This window comes from Nothobranchius furzeri, chromosome 11 (genome assembly GCF_043380555.1).
Source record: "Nothobranchius furzeri strain GRZ-AD chromosome 11, NfurGRZ-RIMD1, whole genome shotgun sequence".
In the NCBI taxonomy this organism is placed as follows: Eukaryota; Metazoa; Chordata; class Actinopteri; order Cyprinodontiformes; family Nothobranchiidae; genus Nothobranchius; species Nothobranchius furzeri.
The window spans coordinates 50,418,981-50,436,115 of NC_091751.1; the positions used below are offsets into that span (position 1 = coordinate 50,418,981).

Consider the following 17,135-nt stretch of genomic DNA (forward strand, 5'->3'; position numbering starts at 1 on the left):
TAATTTACTAATGTAAATAAAAAAGCAATCTATCAAATGTTTATCATTTCTATGGATTTAATAACTGAACACTTTAAGAAATCTCCACTTTCCGACTGCTGGCGCTCATTTTCTCACCGTCTTTGTCGCACTCTGCTCCCTCTCGCTCGCCTTTTTCCTCCTCCTCATTCCCTCTCGTCTCCCTCCACCCACATGTGCTCTGCTGTGTGTCTGAGTCTGATCCTCCCTCCTCCCCGCCCCTACTGCTCTGTGTGTGGACAGTCTGGACACACAGTTACACATGTTGACCAATCACCTGTAGCTTTCACCAAAGCAGGGGGGAGGGGAGGGGACGGCTCCCAATGATGAGCCAGCTCCCGTCATTCACTTCAAAGAGCCGGCTCTTAGAGCCAGTTCGTTCGCGACCGACACATCACTATAGCACACACTGTTCTGATCACGTGGACTATGCATGCTGGATCTGGGCGCTACTGGAAATAATTGCTGGAATGGAACTTAAAGCTGAATGGACTGTTGATATTGAGATTTTTGATGCAGTCCAATGCGTATAATCCGTTAAGAGTTTTTTTGATCTGATATTAATTTCGGAACGGTCGGGGTCATCCCTATCAAAAGTATGGGAACACTTCACTCTAGATGCCGTGAAAAGACAGGTGACCTGCAAGATGCAAAAACGATCTAGCATGGCACGGAAGCACGACTTCTCTAAATGAACATCTGAGACGAAAAAATTTTGGGGTTTGTAGCAGGATGAGGTAACCTGCTCCTGATTATAATAAAGAACACCTGACCCCGTCTGTCACCAGTAGGGGAGCTGTGGGCATAAAAAGCAGACCCAGTCAGTGTTTCTTTCATTGCTCACGGAAGTAGCTGCACTTTGGACAGTAGCAGTGTAAGCTGGATGTGTGTTGGATCGCAGTGAGTACTCTGATCAGCTGTTAAAAGCAGATTAGTGACAACTAATACAGGCTGGTATGCAGACAGAGACAATATTTGGAAGCTCCATAAGAGAGTTGTAAATTTACCTGCGTGCTGTTTGACGGGAAGCGTGTCTACCTTCTAGTGTGACCTACTGTTGGAGTGGTATGTATGTGCAGCACCCCCCCCCCCCTGCACGCTCAGTCATGACTATTTTCTGATTTTCTGGGGTTTCGTTTCATTTCGTTTTATTGAGATCCTCATTAGCTTCTGCCTAAATGCAGATGCTAGTCTTCCTGGGGTCTCGTACATTTTCATACAATTGCTTATGTAAGATAATACCCGCACACACACTCACACACACACATCCCTAATTCACATAATCCCAGTAGCTCAAGATGAAATCACATATCTAGAACAAATTACATATATCAACTAATATCGGGAAAGGAGTTAATCACACCAATAAAGACTGAAAATAAAATACAACAGAATGGTGACCTCATGTTCATTGTTTCGTATCATAGTCCATCGATATCCAGTATTCAACCTCAAACCCAGATACCCAATCCTTCGTTACAGAGTTCATAGTCACTATACAATTAAGTGTGTAAACAAAAAAAAAATGTCAGTTTCTTCTGAAAAGAAATGGGTTAACAAGGTTTATTACCTTTTAGGACCCGAGGTGTTGTGGTGCTTGTGAAACATTGTTTTGAGTCACTGCCGTGACCCCCAAACAACCGAGGAGCGGGTCAACGGAGCTGACCGACCAACCTGGAGCGATTGGGTTGCCGCTCACTTGGAGCGCAGCCAAGGATTGGACAATTAGTAGTGCTCCTTCGCCAGACGTTTTCCACCCAGCGTGCCAGTTGGAGTGGAGGGAGAGATCCCCTCTCCCCCGGCCCATGAGGACTCTGGAGCACTATTTTATATTAACAGTGTTCATTTAATAGTTTTCTAACCTCTGTTTTATCCAGACTGGAGCCAAGGGTGGTGGTGGTGGTTCTCTGGTGGTGTCTGCTGTGTGCAAGCTGGTGTTGGTTCCTTTCACATCTGCGTGACTGCTCACTAGTGCTTTGGGTGATTTTTGTAGTTTTTTCTTATTTAGCTAAAACCTTCAGTGGTCCCACTACACCTTGGTAAGCTCCAGCCATGTGACACTAGTTATTTTCTTTGTTTAAATTACCCTTTTTTTAAATTAGTATTTTTAAATGACTTTTGAAACTGTCTTTTATTAAACATAGTGTTTAATAAATTAGAACTTTTTGTAACCTCGTTTCTGCCACCTCTTTGGAGCATGAACCTACGTGTGCCTAGAGGTATCTAATTTTATTTCCTTGGGTGAAATTCCCAAGGTGGCGTTGTTGTGTGTTCTCCCAGTCTGGGTAGTAAATAATCAAGGTTGAAGGGACAAGCTTCATAAAGAAGGCACCCTACCACGAGCTCCGCCACATTTGGCGTTGTTGGCAGGATCATAACTTTTTAATATTCTGCTTAGTACCGACCCATTTCGCCACATTTGGCTTTAAAATTCTGCTTAGTACCGACCCATTCCGCCACAAGTTGATGCACCGGAAGAGCCAGGCCTCCCCAGAGCTGTAGAAAGAGAGGAGTAGGTTCTGGGGAAAATGGCGGACTGAGCAAACACATTTCTCTTGAGTTCTTAAAGTCCCAATGTTTTAGTTCTGAAGTTAAATATCCCACTTTTCTTGACTTATTTTGGAAGTTCAGCCAAATATGAGGAAGAGCAACAGCATCAAGACTGTTGCAGCGAAAAATATCCTACCTACAACCACGGAGCATGACTATTCAACCCCGATGGAAACGGCTAATGCTAGTAGCAACAAGGGAGACAGAATGTCGTCAACTCCTGCAGGCACTCCAGAAAAAACACACACGGAAAAGAAGGCCAAAGGTACGTCTCAGGAAGAGGACTCCTAACAAATCTACTGACACCATACTGCAAGCTATCGAAACACTTGGAAAACGTGTTGACGACCGCATGGGTGAAGTTAGCCAACAGATGCAACAACACAGTGCCATGTAAGCTTCTCTCGGTAAATCAGTGCAGCATAACTCTGAGGAGCTAGACAAGTGCAAGTCGAAAATAAAACAACTAGAGAATCAGGTTGGCTCACTCACAATAGAGAAGGACATGAAAGAACGACTACTGCAGCAAGAATGATACAAAAGGCGGTGGTGTCTTCGAATTAAAGGAAAAAACGAGAAGATTAATGAAAAATATTAGAGCAGATGTGGTGGAGCTTCTAAGGCGGATTGCACCGGACCTGAAGGAGAAGATGGATGAGGAGGTTGATGTTGTCCACAGAGTGGGGAGAGTGATGGAGAACAAACGCAGGCAAATCATCATCCTGTTTGGGAGCAGTGAGAGATGACATTTGGAGATGAACGAAGGATTCTCGTGTGTGCAAAGAAGGGATCTGCTTTACTGAAGACCTAACTCAAGGGGAGTGGAGATCCAGACAAGCAACGTGGCCAAGAATCGAGCAGGCGAGGAAGGAAGGCAAGGCTGCTGGCTTCAGGGGTGCTTTGCTTTTGCTTTCATAGAAGGCAAATGCGTTATGGAGAAAACTCCAGGTACAGGCTGAGATACTGGAAGATGTTATGAAGATATAGTGGGAAGTTGTGGAAATGGGACTTTTTCTATATTTTTTCTACTCCACCTCAAAAACTTTCTAATATCCTTTTTTCATGGGTTCAGCGTTCCAGTTAAATGATTTTTCTTTTCTTTCTTTTAACACAAGGGGAATTAAAGACTCAGTTAAGCGTAAAGCAGTTTTGTTTATTCTGCAACGGGCAACAAGCAAATTGTATTCTTCAGGAAACTCATTCAAATGAGTCAGATGTTAGATTTTGGTCACAACAATGGGGAGATACTATTCTATTTAGTCATGGTACAAACCGCTCAGCTGGTGTTGCTGTTTTAACAGATGTCCTGGCAAGGTTCTTTATAACAAAGTGGATTCAGATGGACACTAGATTGCATGCTTTTTTGAATATTGATAATACTCTGATTATTCTGGTTAACATCTATGGTTATAACGATGATCAAAGAAACTGGAGTTTGTTGCATCAGCTATCAACAATTATAAAAGAACTTAACACAAAATTTCCCACTGACCATGTGATAGTGGGGGGTGATTTTAACGTTACCCCGAATGAGTGGATGGATAGTGGCTTACTAAATTATCAAGCGAACATAGAAATCCAATTATACAAGACTTCACTGTTTCTAACAAATTAGATATCTGGAGAGAACTGAACAGGGAAAGCAGACAGTTTACCTGGCACAAACCTAATGGTCATATTAGATCACGGATAGATTATTGGCCTGTTTCAAACTCACTTTTACAATATGTTACAGAAACAGTAATTTCGAATAGTTCTTTGAGTGATCATTGCACTATAACTCTTAGTTTGAAAAGTAAAGACCAAACTAATAATTTTAAAGATTATTGGAAATTTAATTCTCAGCTGCTAAAAAATGAAGAACTTGGTACTACTATTTGTAAACTTATTGTGGAAATTAAGAATAATAACAATGCCAGAGATGCTTATGTGAGATCCAGAGCCAAGTGGATAGAAGAGGGAGAAAAGGATACTGCTTAGTTTTGTAATTTAGAGAAGCGCAGACAAATATATAATTCAGTCTGTAGTCTCAGGGTAAATGTACAGGAATGTACAGATCCTAAATGCATTTCCAAAGAAGTTTTTAATTTTATATTAACCTTTACAAGTCTTCATATTCAGAACAACATACCACAGCCTTTTTTGATCAAATTAATGATTTTATTCCATCGATAGATGATTGTTTTAAAGAAATTTGCGATAAGGATTTAACTTTGGTGGAATTAGATTGTGCTATTAAAAATATGGCATCTAACCGCTCACCAGGACCTGACAAAAACAACTAACTTCTATAAATATTTTTGGGAAGAATTGAAAATCCTATTATTCCAGGCGTTATTGGAATGCATAAATCAAAAGGAGCTGATGGAGATGATGAAACAAGGGTTACTACAGTTGATTCCAAAACTTGGGAAAGATAAAAGAGTATTAAATAATCTGAGACCTATTACCCTTCTAAATACAGACTATACGATTTTTACAAAAGCTTTAGCAACTAGATTAAAAACTGGCATATCAGAAATAATTAGCTCAACACTATCAGGATTTCTCAAAGGAAGGCCGATCCATAATAATATCCGCTTGGTTCTGGACCTTATAGATTATAGTTATCTGATGTTTCTGGACTTCCACAAAACCTTTGATTCAGTCGAACATGGCTTTATTATTCAATCTCTCAAACATCTTGGGTTTGGGAAAACTTTCATTGATATGACTGTGATGTTACATCACAATATTAATAGTTGTGTTTCCCTTCCAGAAGGTACTTGCTCCAGATTCCAAGTAGAAGGAGGAATTGGACAGGGCTGCAGCATCTCACCCTTGTTATTTATTATAGCCACTGAGATGTTAGCTCTCACTGTTTTAAATTCAAATATTAAAGGTTTAGACATAAACAACCACAAATTAATTATTAGTCAGCTAGCTGATGATACAACTCTTTTTCTAAAAAATAAAGAACAAATGCCTTTAGCCTTAAATACAATTAAGCCTTTCTCGCGAGCTTCTGGTTTGCACTAAAAGTTGGACAAATGTGAACTAATGAGTATCCACAGCCATTCTGATTCTTCACTGTATGGAATGTCGGTTAAAAGTCAGATGAAATATTTAGGAATTTGGAAAACCAAATGTGGAGAAATTAGTGAGAAAAAAATAATATTCTAGATCCTGTTGATAAAGGCTAAATTATTTTAAATAATTGGTTACAAAGAGACCTAACAGTATTTGGTAGAATGAATTAACTAAAATTGAATCATTATCCAGACTAATCTATCCAGCATACTCCCTACCCATCCCAGCTAGAATTATAAAAGAAATTAATAAAAATAATTTTAATTTTATATGGAGAAATAAACATCACTACATCAGAAATGTAGACTTAGTAAAGGACTATAAAGATGGGGGTATAAGGGCTGTTGACTTTGAGATTATGAATGGGATGTTGAAGATTAACTGGCTAAAATCTATCTTAAAAATGGTGAGGATATTTGTTCTGTCTTACCTTATTTTGTGTTTGACAAAGTCGGAGGTATTGGCCTTTTATTAGTCTGTGATTTTGAAATGTCTAAACTGCCGATAAAACTCAAAGTTTCATAAACAGTTTCTTTTAAACTGGCAGATGATGTTTAAACATAATTTCAGTCCACACAATGTACCACTGTGGAACAACAGGGTCATATTGAGCAGGAGTAAATCAATGTTTGTACAAGAGTGGATGACAAAATCGGTTTGGTCTATTGTGCATCTAATGGATGATATGGGTAGTATACTTGATTTGGAGGATTTTAACTCTAAATATAATTTGACCTGCTCTAGTGATGTTTACAGAAAGATTACACAAAATATCCCAATGGTTCTGATCCTATCAATAAACAATTTAAATACACCAACTCCAAATTTACATAAAGCTAAATTAGGCAATATAGACCTAATGAATGAGAAATGCAATAATACGTTTTGAAGGCAGTATTTGTAAGAACTCTATATCCTGGTATAGCAAAGAGCTCACTAATCTTTAGAGATTATAATAAAGCTGAAATATCTATTAACCTGACGAGTTACTTTAAATTTCCAATTCCCCCAAAATGTAGAGGTTCATTTTAAAACTATAAATAAAATTTATCCTTCTAACGAATTTATTGAAAGTAGATTTAAAATTATGGTTGAAAATGGCTACATATGTAAAACAAATCTGGAGACTACAGAGCACCTGTTCTACAAATGTGATGCTGTCTAACAGTTATGGAAATCTCTCCACGAGTTGGTGTCCTCTATTTTTAGTACTATTACCTTTTGGTCCCCTCGGAATATTCAATTTGGTCTAAGATTAGGCAATGGAAATACAAAATTTTTGTTTAACAATCTTATTATATATATATATACTTCTCTCTGGGATCCCACCTTACCGTGGTGGAGGGGTTTGAGTGTCTCAATGACCCTAGGAGCTAAGTTGTCTGAGGCTTTCTGCCTCTGGTAGGGTCACCCATGGCAAACAGCTCCTAGGTGAGGGATCAGACAAAGGGCAGCCCGAAAACCTCTTATGATGAATTATATAAATGGAAACCATGTTCCCTCGCCCGGACGCGGGTCACCGGGACCCCCTCTGGAGCCAGGCCTGGAGGTGGGGCACGTTGGCGAGCGCCTGGTGGCTGGGCTTTCACCCATGGAGCCCGGCCGGGCACAGCCCGAAGAGGAAACGTGAGTCCCCCTTCCCATGGGCTCACCACTCGTGGGAGGGGCCAAAAGGGTCGGGTGCAGTGTGAGACGGGTGGTAGTCGAGGGCAGGGACCTTGGCGGTCTGATCCTTGGCTACAGAAGCTGGCTCTTGGCACATGGAATGTCACCTCTCTGGTGGGGAAGGAACCTGAGTTGGTGTGTGAGGTTGAGAGGTTCCGACTAGATAGTCGGACTCACCTCAACTCATGGCTCTGGCTCTGGAACTAGTTTTCTCCAGCGTTTTCCCGAGTTGCAGAGTCTCCAGTGATTTTCCGAGTTCCTGAGTCTCCAATGTTATCCCGAGTCTCCAGTGTTTTCCCGAGTCTCCAGTGTTTTCCCGAGTTCCCGAGTCTCCAGTGTTTTCCCGAGTCTCCAGTGTGTTCCTGATTTCCCGAGTCTCCAGTGTTTTCCAGAGTCTCCAGTGTTTCCCAGAGTTCTCGAGTCTGCGTCCTGAGTCTCCAGAGTCCCTGTGTCTTCAGTGTTTCCCCGAGGTCCTGAGTCTGCGTTCCGAGTCTCCAGAGTCCCTGTGTCTTCAGTGTTTCCTCGAGGTCCCGAGTCTGCGTCCCGAGTCTCCAGAGTCCCTGTGTCTGCAGAGTTCCCCCGAGGTCCAGAGTCTTCAGTGTTCCTCGAGGTCCCGAGTCTACGTCACAAGTCTCCAGTGTTCCTGTGTCCTCGTTCCGAAACCCCCTGTGCCTCCATGCTCCGGATCCCTGGTCCCCTTGTCTTCTGAGTTATGTGGGTCTTGTGGGCATCTGGTATCCGCCCCTTGGGGGGGTTACTGTCAGGATCTGCTCCTACCCCCTTTGACTCTTACTCTCTCCTGCCCCTGATTAGTGTTTTATTGGTCTCACCTGCCCCTTGTTAACCTGCCCGTGTGTTGCTGATTGTCCCCTGTGTATTTATACCTCCCGTCTTGCATGTGTCCCTTGTCGGATCATTGTTGTGTGTTGTTGTTCCTGCTGTATCCTCTACCATTAAAACCATTTTTATGTTATCCGAGCCTGCATTCCTGCCTCCTGGTCAGCTCCACCACACATGGTCTGCCGCCACCCACACCGCAACATGACAAACCCAAAGGTTCCAACACAGACAAGGCGCTGGGGTTGTGTTGTCTCACATAAATACACGCTAAACTATTTCAAAGCACATTAAAATAATGATTGATGGATGGATGGAAAAAATGTCAGAACTCTTAAGATTAGATCTGACTTTCATCAGAGAATACAGCCAATGATGTTTGTTTTTCTCTCCCCTAAACACCTACTATAAGAAATTTGTCCTTTTTGAAAGAACACCATTTTGTTCAAGACAAGTTTGCAAAAAGATTATATTGTTGATGTTAGTGGAAAATGTATTAAAAATTAACAAATAGATTTATAAATATTACTGATTCGTGCCATTCAGTGGTGGAAATGCAGTTCAGTAATTCAATGAAAACTCAGAAAAATTGAAGACCTCCCAGAATTCTAATGCTGGAACTCCTAGCAGTCATTTTGACGGCTGTGATTTTGGCCATTAAATGCAGACTGAAAATGACATGGTGGAGCAAAACCTATCAAGTGTGCTATTAATTAACTCTTTACAGATGTGTGAACTTAATAATATGGTAATATATATATATATATATATATATATATATATATATATATATATATATATATATATATATATATATATATATATATATATACACTGCTCACAAAAATGAAAGGAACACTTTAAAGAAACACATTAGATACATCAGATCTCAATATGAAGTTGGATATCTATACAAATAACGACAGGGCAATGTCTTAGGAACAAAAGGATGTCAAGTCTTTTAATGGAAATAAAAGTTATCAGCCTACAGAGGGCTCAATTGTGTAGACACCCTAAAATCGGAGTGAAATGAAGTTGTGGCAGGCTAGTCCATTATTTCAAAAACTTAATTTCTGCAACTCTAATTGCTTTTCAGTATCTTGTGTGGCCCCCATGAGCTTGTGTGCATGCTTGACAACGTCGGGGTGTGCTCCTAATGAGACAACGGATGGTGTCTTGTGGCATTTCCTCCCAGATCTGTGTGAGGGCATCCCTGAGCTCTTGTACAGTCCGAGGAGCAACCTGGCACTGCCTAATGGACCGAAACATAATGTCCCACAGATGTTCTATTGGGTTTAAGTCAGGGGATCGTGAAGGCCATTCAATTGTTTCAATTCCTTCATCCTGCAGGTACTGCCTGCATACTCTTGCCACATGAGGTCAGGCATTGTCGTGCATTAGGAGAAAACCAGGACCTACTGCATCAGCGTAGGGTCTGACAAAGGGTTCAAGGATTTTATCTCGATACCTTATGGCAGTCAGAGCACCATTTCCTATGCAGTAGAGGTCTGTGCGTCCCTCCATGGATATGCCTCCCCAGACCATCACTGATCCACCACCAAACCTGTCATGTTGAATGATGTTGCAGGCAGCATAACGTTCTCCTTGTCTTCTCCAGACTTTCACGTCTATCACAGGTGCTCAGGATGAACCTGCTCTCGTCTGAAAAAAGTACAGGGCGCCAGTGGCGGACTTGCCAATTCTGGTGTTCTTGAGCAAATGCCAGTCAAGCTCTACGGTGCTGGGCAGTGAGCACAGGGCCCACTACAGGACGTCGGGCCCTCAGGCCATCTTCATGAAGTCTGTTCCTGATTGTTTGGGTAGAGACATTCACACCAGTGGCCCTCTGGAGGTCATTCTGTAGGGCACGAGCAGTGCTCAGCCTGTTCCACCTTGCACAAAAGAGCAAGTATCAGTCCTGCTGATGGGTTGTGGACCTTCTACGGCCCTGTCCAGCGCTCCGAGAATAACCGCCAGTCTCCTGAAATCTCCTCCATGATCTGGAGATTGTGCTGGGAGACACATTAAACCTTCTTGCTGCAGCACGTGTGGATGTGCCATCCTGGAGAAGTTGGACAACCTGTGCACTTCTGTAGGGTTAAGTAATTGCTTCATACTGCCAGTAGAGAGCCAAAACTAGCACGAGTGGAAAACCAGCCGAAAAAGAGCAAGAGGGAGAAACTTGAAATGACCTCTACATGTTAAACCAGTCCTGTTTTGAGGGTTTTGTAATTGTTGCCACTTTAGTGCACCTGTCGTTAAGTCCATGAACACCAATAAAGCTGAAAGTGATTAACAATGCCCTCAGCTAATCAACCAGGAAATTATCAGACAGGTTTAACTGATTTCATGCCAGGCCCAATAAAAAAAAAGTGTTTCTTTAATTCTTGTGAGCAGTGTATTTATAATTTTAATCCAAACCTTGTAACGAAGTCTCCTGTTGTTCCCTGGGGGTGACTACCAGGTCCTCCGCGGGTGCAGGTGGGTGGTCGTCTTCTGTGTTTCTGTCAGTCTCTGCCGCTTCTCCTGACGAGTTTTCCTCAGCTTCCCCTTCTCCGCCCGAACCAACATCATTTCTGATGCTCATTTCACTGAGAACTTCTTCTGAAAGCCGTTTTAGCGGTTGTTTTACACTGAGTTTGAACGGAGAGTAAGTGCGCGAGCTGGAAAGTTGGTTGCTTAGCAACGCTGTGCTTCACCCGCGGGAAAACTTAACCATATTGTAAACTATTAACAAAGACAGAAACATCCGTATTTCCTTTTGAATACATTATTTTATGGAAATTCTTACACAAAAACTAAAGGACACACAAAAACAAGAAACGTCAGGAAGTCAGAGTAACATGAGATCCATTTAACTAAAGTTATAACTTATAAAAATATGAAAAGAGCCAAAATAACAAGTTAACTGGTTTAAAATCCTTTTAGGTAAGTTAATCTGAGGTAATTTAAGAGGAAATGTGAAATAGTATGAATGATTTTGCTGTCTGTTCAAGCTGAATCCAAATATAAAATATATAATAGTAATAATGCATTTTATGTATCATTCCTGAACCTTTTCTGTTATCAGAGCCTTTTGGTTCATGTTTGGTTGGCTATTGGTCAGATGACTGATGTAAACGCATTCATTATGGGATGTATGCACCAGACAAAGATTGTTCTCTAGTAAGAGCATTACTTTTATATATTTCTACTCAAGTAGAAGTAAATAATATTAATCAGTAAATGTGAAAAATATTTGATTAAAAAAGTCCTCAAGTACAGATAACCACTGATTTAATTCATTTATTTCATTAGATAAATAAAAATATGTTATCAGCAAGTTCCAGTGGTTTAGAGAACAAAATAAAAATGAGCAAAAATAAATTATGAGATAGCTATAAAAGGAAGAGACACATCTAAATTAATTGTTCATGACAAATCCATAGAAGCTAGTCCTTCCAGGAGATCATGCATACGTGTTAGAATAGCCCAGAATTCCACTGACTATATAAACTATTTACGGCATATTTTCCTTCAGCAGATTTAAACCAGACTGTAAACGTGTGTCTGCTGCAGTTCTGGTTACAACAGGCTGGATGTACATATTTGAGTTCATTTGAATGTCAGGACAGCAGTAGCTCAGGAGTTAGAGCGGGTTGTATATCTGGAAGGCTGCAGGTTTGATGACCAGTGAATGCTGCTATTGTGTCCTTGGGCAAGACTCCTGAACCACATTGCCTGCTTGTGGTGGTCGGAGGGACCGGTGGCGCCAGTGTTCGGCAGGCCTCGCCTCTGTCAGTGTGCCCCAGTGCAGCTGTGGCTACATCGTAGCTCATCACCACCAGTGTGTGAATGTGTGTGAAAATGGGTGAATAAGAAGGTGCTACACAAATACAGGCCATACATGCTTGATGGCGAGTTGGTGGTAAAACATATTTTAGAGGTAGAAAAAATGGTAGTAAAGTATAGTAGATTCAACTCTAGGGTTCCTGCATGAACCCTGTTTTGGTCTGCACTTACGCACGCATCCAGTTAATGCAGACTGATCCCAGTTTGGCCAGAGAGAATGCAGAAGTAAAGATATATATATATAGATTTCTTTATTGCTTCATGCATGGCTGTTTTTGTGAACCCAAAATCCAAATATAAAACCCCAAACTCAACTAAAGTGCTGGGCAATAAACCTGCCAGAGTGAAGTAAATGAGATATAACAGTTGTCAAGATTTTTATTTGTTTATTTTTCTTATTTGCTCAAATGTGAAAAGCTGCTGTCTCAGACTTGGGTGTTTGCTGTTTATAAAGAGCTTTAGGTATTGCACTTGGGACTGACGAAAGGCAGATAAAGAAAGAGGAAGCAGACGCAGAGATATCCTGGTCAGCGGTAAATAGCATCTTTCATTAGATGCCACGCCGAGACACAGAGAACCTCGACGGCATCTCCAGGAATATTTTTCAGATGAGAAAACCCCCGCCAGTCTATTCATAGTGTAGATCTGTCATAATGAAGGCATGCAAGTGTGTTTAATTAATTTGCAATGTTTTCTTTTGTGCAAAGCACTGCAAAGTAAAGCCAGCCATGACTGAGCCGTGATATAAAAGGTCTTCTTTATTGATTTATTACACTGCATATTTGTTAATAAAACATCTGTGAAAAATAAAATACACCTCATCTTCTAGACCTTGTGTTATATGCAGTCATTTGATCGTTGTTTTAAAGCATCACACAGACTTTCTTTGCATAGACAGCACCACCATCAGTTTCCATCAGACACTTGCTGCACAGTACAAATACACTTTACCGAGCCGTTTAATTTGCTATCCTCTGGAGTTTACTTACCCGGGGGGGCTTTTCTGTTTGTTAATGGGAGGTAAGAGCATGACTAATCACACTAATTGACCTGAACTCTTTGTAAATATGATATTTTAGCTGCCTCTGCAGCATTTATAAGCAGTTTTAAAGCCGAGTGGAGTTTAAAGGGGGTAACTTAAAACCTTTGGAGGCCAGGATGCTAGATATTTCTGTTTTCCTCTTTATAATCTCTTAAGTTATATTTACAAGGTGAAGTCAAGCGGAGATAAAACAGTCTGGAAAAAGCACACCATGGCTGATTTTATTCTTCTGGACTGCTTCATGGAATTAAAGAAGATGAGGGAATCTACCTAAAGTGCACATCAGATTAACAAGAGCCTTAATCCCAACAAGTAATTTGTTATTATTTTAGTTCATTTGAATTTCAGAGTTTATGTACATCATGAATGTTGTTTATGATCACGTTTCAGTGTTATTTGTCGGATTTATCAATAAACCAGATATTTTAAAGAAAGGTACACTTTTATACAATCTGCACATTCAGTGATCCCATGTTACCCGGTAAAATGCTAAAAAAAACTGTTTGACTCACCGATGCTGCAAGCAGACACTTCTGCAATTCAATCCAGACTAAATTAAATTATTTTAATATGTTCTTTACCTCAATTACAGGGAAAAAGTAAGCAAAGGCGGTGCAACGATATCACATAATCACACCCAGAATCTTGACTCTGCATGGTTTAAGTGATGGCAAATTCAAGATAACGATCTGTTCTGCTTTGACTTCAGGAGCCAGATGCATAAACAGCTTCTGCACACAAAAAAGCATGTTAATACCTTTTTCTGTCACACAAGCTTGGATTTATACTGGAATAATGTGCAAATATGAAAGGAAAAACCAGAAAAAGGCAACAAAATTTAGCATGAAATTAAACTATTTTACTCGACTGGTGTGTTTTTATTACATTTTTTCAATAATATACTCCACAACCATTTCAAACGAGCCTGCGTTTAGATTCATAAAAGAAGACCCATCAAACAACATAGTGCACATTCTGTTTTGGTTATAAATCCATAGTTTTATGCAACTAGCTCCAGATTTACAGAATTACATAAAAACACAAACTACTATGGGAAAATACCTGCATTTCTCTGTTTAAAATCTTGATTACGAGGGATGTCTGAGGCCCAAGAGAAAAAAAGAACCATCACAATTTGTGTCCAAGTCTCTGTGTGAAGTTTTTCAAAGTAAAAGTTCAATATCAGGTCCAAAAGGTATTCCTGGAATCTGCTGAGAGGTCTGTTATTCCACATGTGTGTGTCCATCATACAGTAATAGTCTGGTCCTGATCCATCTCCACCTGTCCAACGTGGTATGTGAGGATAAATAACTGTATGGCCTTCCTTTACCTTTTAAAAGAGGTCCGGAGAAAGCAGCACCCGTCAAGTGTTGTATTTGAGTTTTGGAGTCTGTGAGTTGCAGGAGACGTTGGAGAGAGAAGGAATCCCAGAGTTTGTTGCGGTGCCTTGGCTCTCCACAAACACCGGGTCCAGACAAGCAACTTTGGCAGCAAAAAAAGCGTGGATACAGTGGAGCACGGCGAACAGGTTCGAGAACTCCAACTCCTAAAAAGGTTCAAGATCAGAAATCAATAATTAGACAAGTTTTATTTTATTTTAAACTTTTATTACTATTATTATTATTATTATTATTATTATCATTATTATTTTGTGAAAGTTTAAACTGAACCCAAACCTACTTTTGCTTCGATTGATTTAGATTCTTGATTTTGGAATAAAAATTTGATCTTGCTTTTCCCATCATCAGATGATCCTTTTAGCTGTGAGAACTTGTATCTCCACAGGACCACCTGAAACCCACAGATGACACACATCTTAAAATAAAACATGCATCTGAGTCAGTTCTTATTTACTCCTATTTATTTAATGAAGTCCTTCTTGTGTGACTTCTTTTCTCATGAATTATTGAAGTCCACTTGGATCTGGTTAGAAATGGGGCGCGTCAGCAGATCAGTCAGGTACGGGTTGTTGTGTGATCTAAATGTGTTATTTCTGCCCGGGACGGGGTGGGAAGGTGGGTGGTCTGAAATGCCACAGTATGAATTTGCATGAACTAGCAGCGCTTCAGTGACTCAATTAGTGTTGAAATGAGTAAACAAAAGCGGCACAGTGAGTCACTTTTCCGACTCCTCAGGTGGACGTGAGCTTTCCACATGAATATGTAACGGTGCGTGCATGCTGCAGACTGTTCCTGCCTCTGTAGTCACCGCTTCAGCAACAATCTGGTTAAATGTGCTGTGAGAGATGACGTTTAACGCACCATGCACATGATATATTTTTACTTACAAACCTCAGCAGATGTGAATGGAACATTATTATAGCGTAAAATAAATGTGATTGTTTCCTAATGCTGTCTGAGGAGGCGGTACAGACTCATATTCTCCTGCACTCCAATCAAGGTGCTTCATCAAAAAGATCCAGAGAACTCCAAGGTGACCTGAAATCTGCAGAAATCATGTTTGCATTGCATTTATTTAATGGCTACATATGATTAGGGTCTAAAACAGCGGATCCCGACCATGTTGACGCACCCCCCAGCCCCCACATCAGGGCATGGCTATATATATATATATATATATATATATATATATATATATATATATGTGTGTGTGTGTGTGTGTGTGTGTGTGTGTGTGTGTGTGTATCTCTCTCTCTCTCTCTCTCTCTCTCTCTCTCTCTCTCTCTCTCTCTCTCTCTCTCTCTCTCTATATATATATATATATATATATAGATAGATATATCAGACGTCAAGCTAAACATTCACTCGACAGACAGGGTTAAAAAATATGATCAACCTTTTTCCCCATCACTTTCATTTTTTTAATAGTAATTAATAAACATTCAATACCATTACAATTTCCTTTGATTTATTTTAAATCAAAATTTAGAGTTCCTAGGTAGCACATAAACAATGCAATTTAATGGTTTTCTTAAAGTAGGAACAGTTAACCTGTGCGGCCAGAGCTCTCTCTGCTCAATCTGCTCTGCGTAAACCTGAGCTGATCACCTACTTGTACCGTAATCAAATGTCTATAGGGGAAAAGAGGGAAAAGCTATAGCCATGAGGTTCACTTTTGCCTCAGACCGACTTATTGCTGTTTTATGGTGTGGCTGAATCTGCGATCCGCTGCCACGCGGACTGGAATAACAAATGCTGCAGTAACATGAGTTGTAGTCAGGTTGAGGAGTCACTGGCTGGAGCGGACTTGAATTTCATACATCATCCCAAAATAGAAGCTAATATCTTAATTTGACCTTGAATGAAAATTGTTGTTATAAAACCTCTTAAAAGTTTTTATCACGGAGGAGGCAGCGCTCATCTGACGTCGCAGCGCAGCGCCGGAGTTTGCGCAGCATGCGCTTATTGAATCCGTGTGTGCATGTGTGTGTGTGTGTGTGTGCGGCACAGCTCCATGAGCCGCTCCAGTCCCCGCGTCTCGTTATTGGCGCTATTTAAACCAATGTTGTAAAATTACTTCTGCCCAGCCCAGATGTGCTCACATGTACACCCGTGAGCCGTGGTTCCGCTGGAACGCGTCTGACCTCTGACAGACGCACTCTGAACTTCAGATCTTCAGCACGCTGTTAATAGCCTGACACGTTTAGAATGCTGTCCCACAGTCAGTGTGCTAATATAATAATATAACAATGCTAAAATGCTCAGATGGGAATCATTTCTTGCTTTATTTTGTTACATCCACAATGTTCTGCGTGTGAGGTTTACAATGTCAGAACACCTGCATGAGACAGGGTGTTAATTACAATCTGCCAGAATGACTCACCACCTTCATGTAACCCAGAAGCTAGAACCTTAATGAGGTATTAACTAATTGGCTTACTAATATGATCCATCCTCAATTTAGATAAAATATAAAATATAAATTAAGGAAATTAACAATACTAATTAATAGATATCTAATTAACTAATAGATAATTTCATAATGAATTATTGGAAGGGTGAATAACTAAAATAACGAGTTTAATATTAAACATCGGTTAAAACAAGAATCTTGAACATCACTAACAGAAACAGAAGAGGAAAGCTGTATACTATTGGTCCAGGTGGGAATCTGAAATTTCATTGGCTGAGAGAAATAAGTCCCGCCTCCGCGAAATAAAACC

General features: G+C 40.5%; 1 protein-coding gene across 2 annotated transcripts in view; it reads right to left on the minus strand.

The window, feature by feature from the left end:
* Window positions 1-12,710: 12,710 nt before the first annotated feature.
* The window catches only part of sntg1 (syntrophin, gamma 1), an 82,953-nt gene continuing 78,528 nt past the window's right edge, over window positions 12,711-17,135 (minus strand). For both annotated transcript variants that reach the window (XM_015956737.3, XM_015956736.3), the window contains 2 exons: window positions 14,693-14,803; window positions 12,711-14,558 (listed from right to left, as the gene is read on the minus strand). In XM_015956737.3, coding sequence (XP_015812223.3) covers window positions 14,376-14,558; window positions 14,693-14,803 — 294 coding nt within the window. In that variant the 3' untranslated portion in view covers window positions 12,711-14,375. The remainder of the gene's footprint in view (window positions 14,559-14,692; window positions 14,804-17,135) is intronic.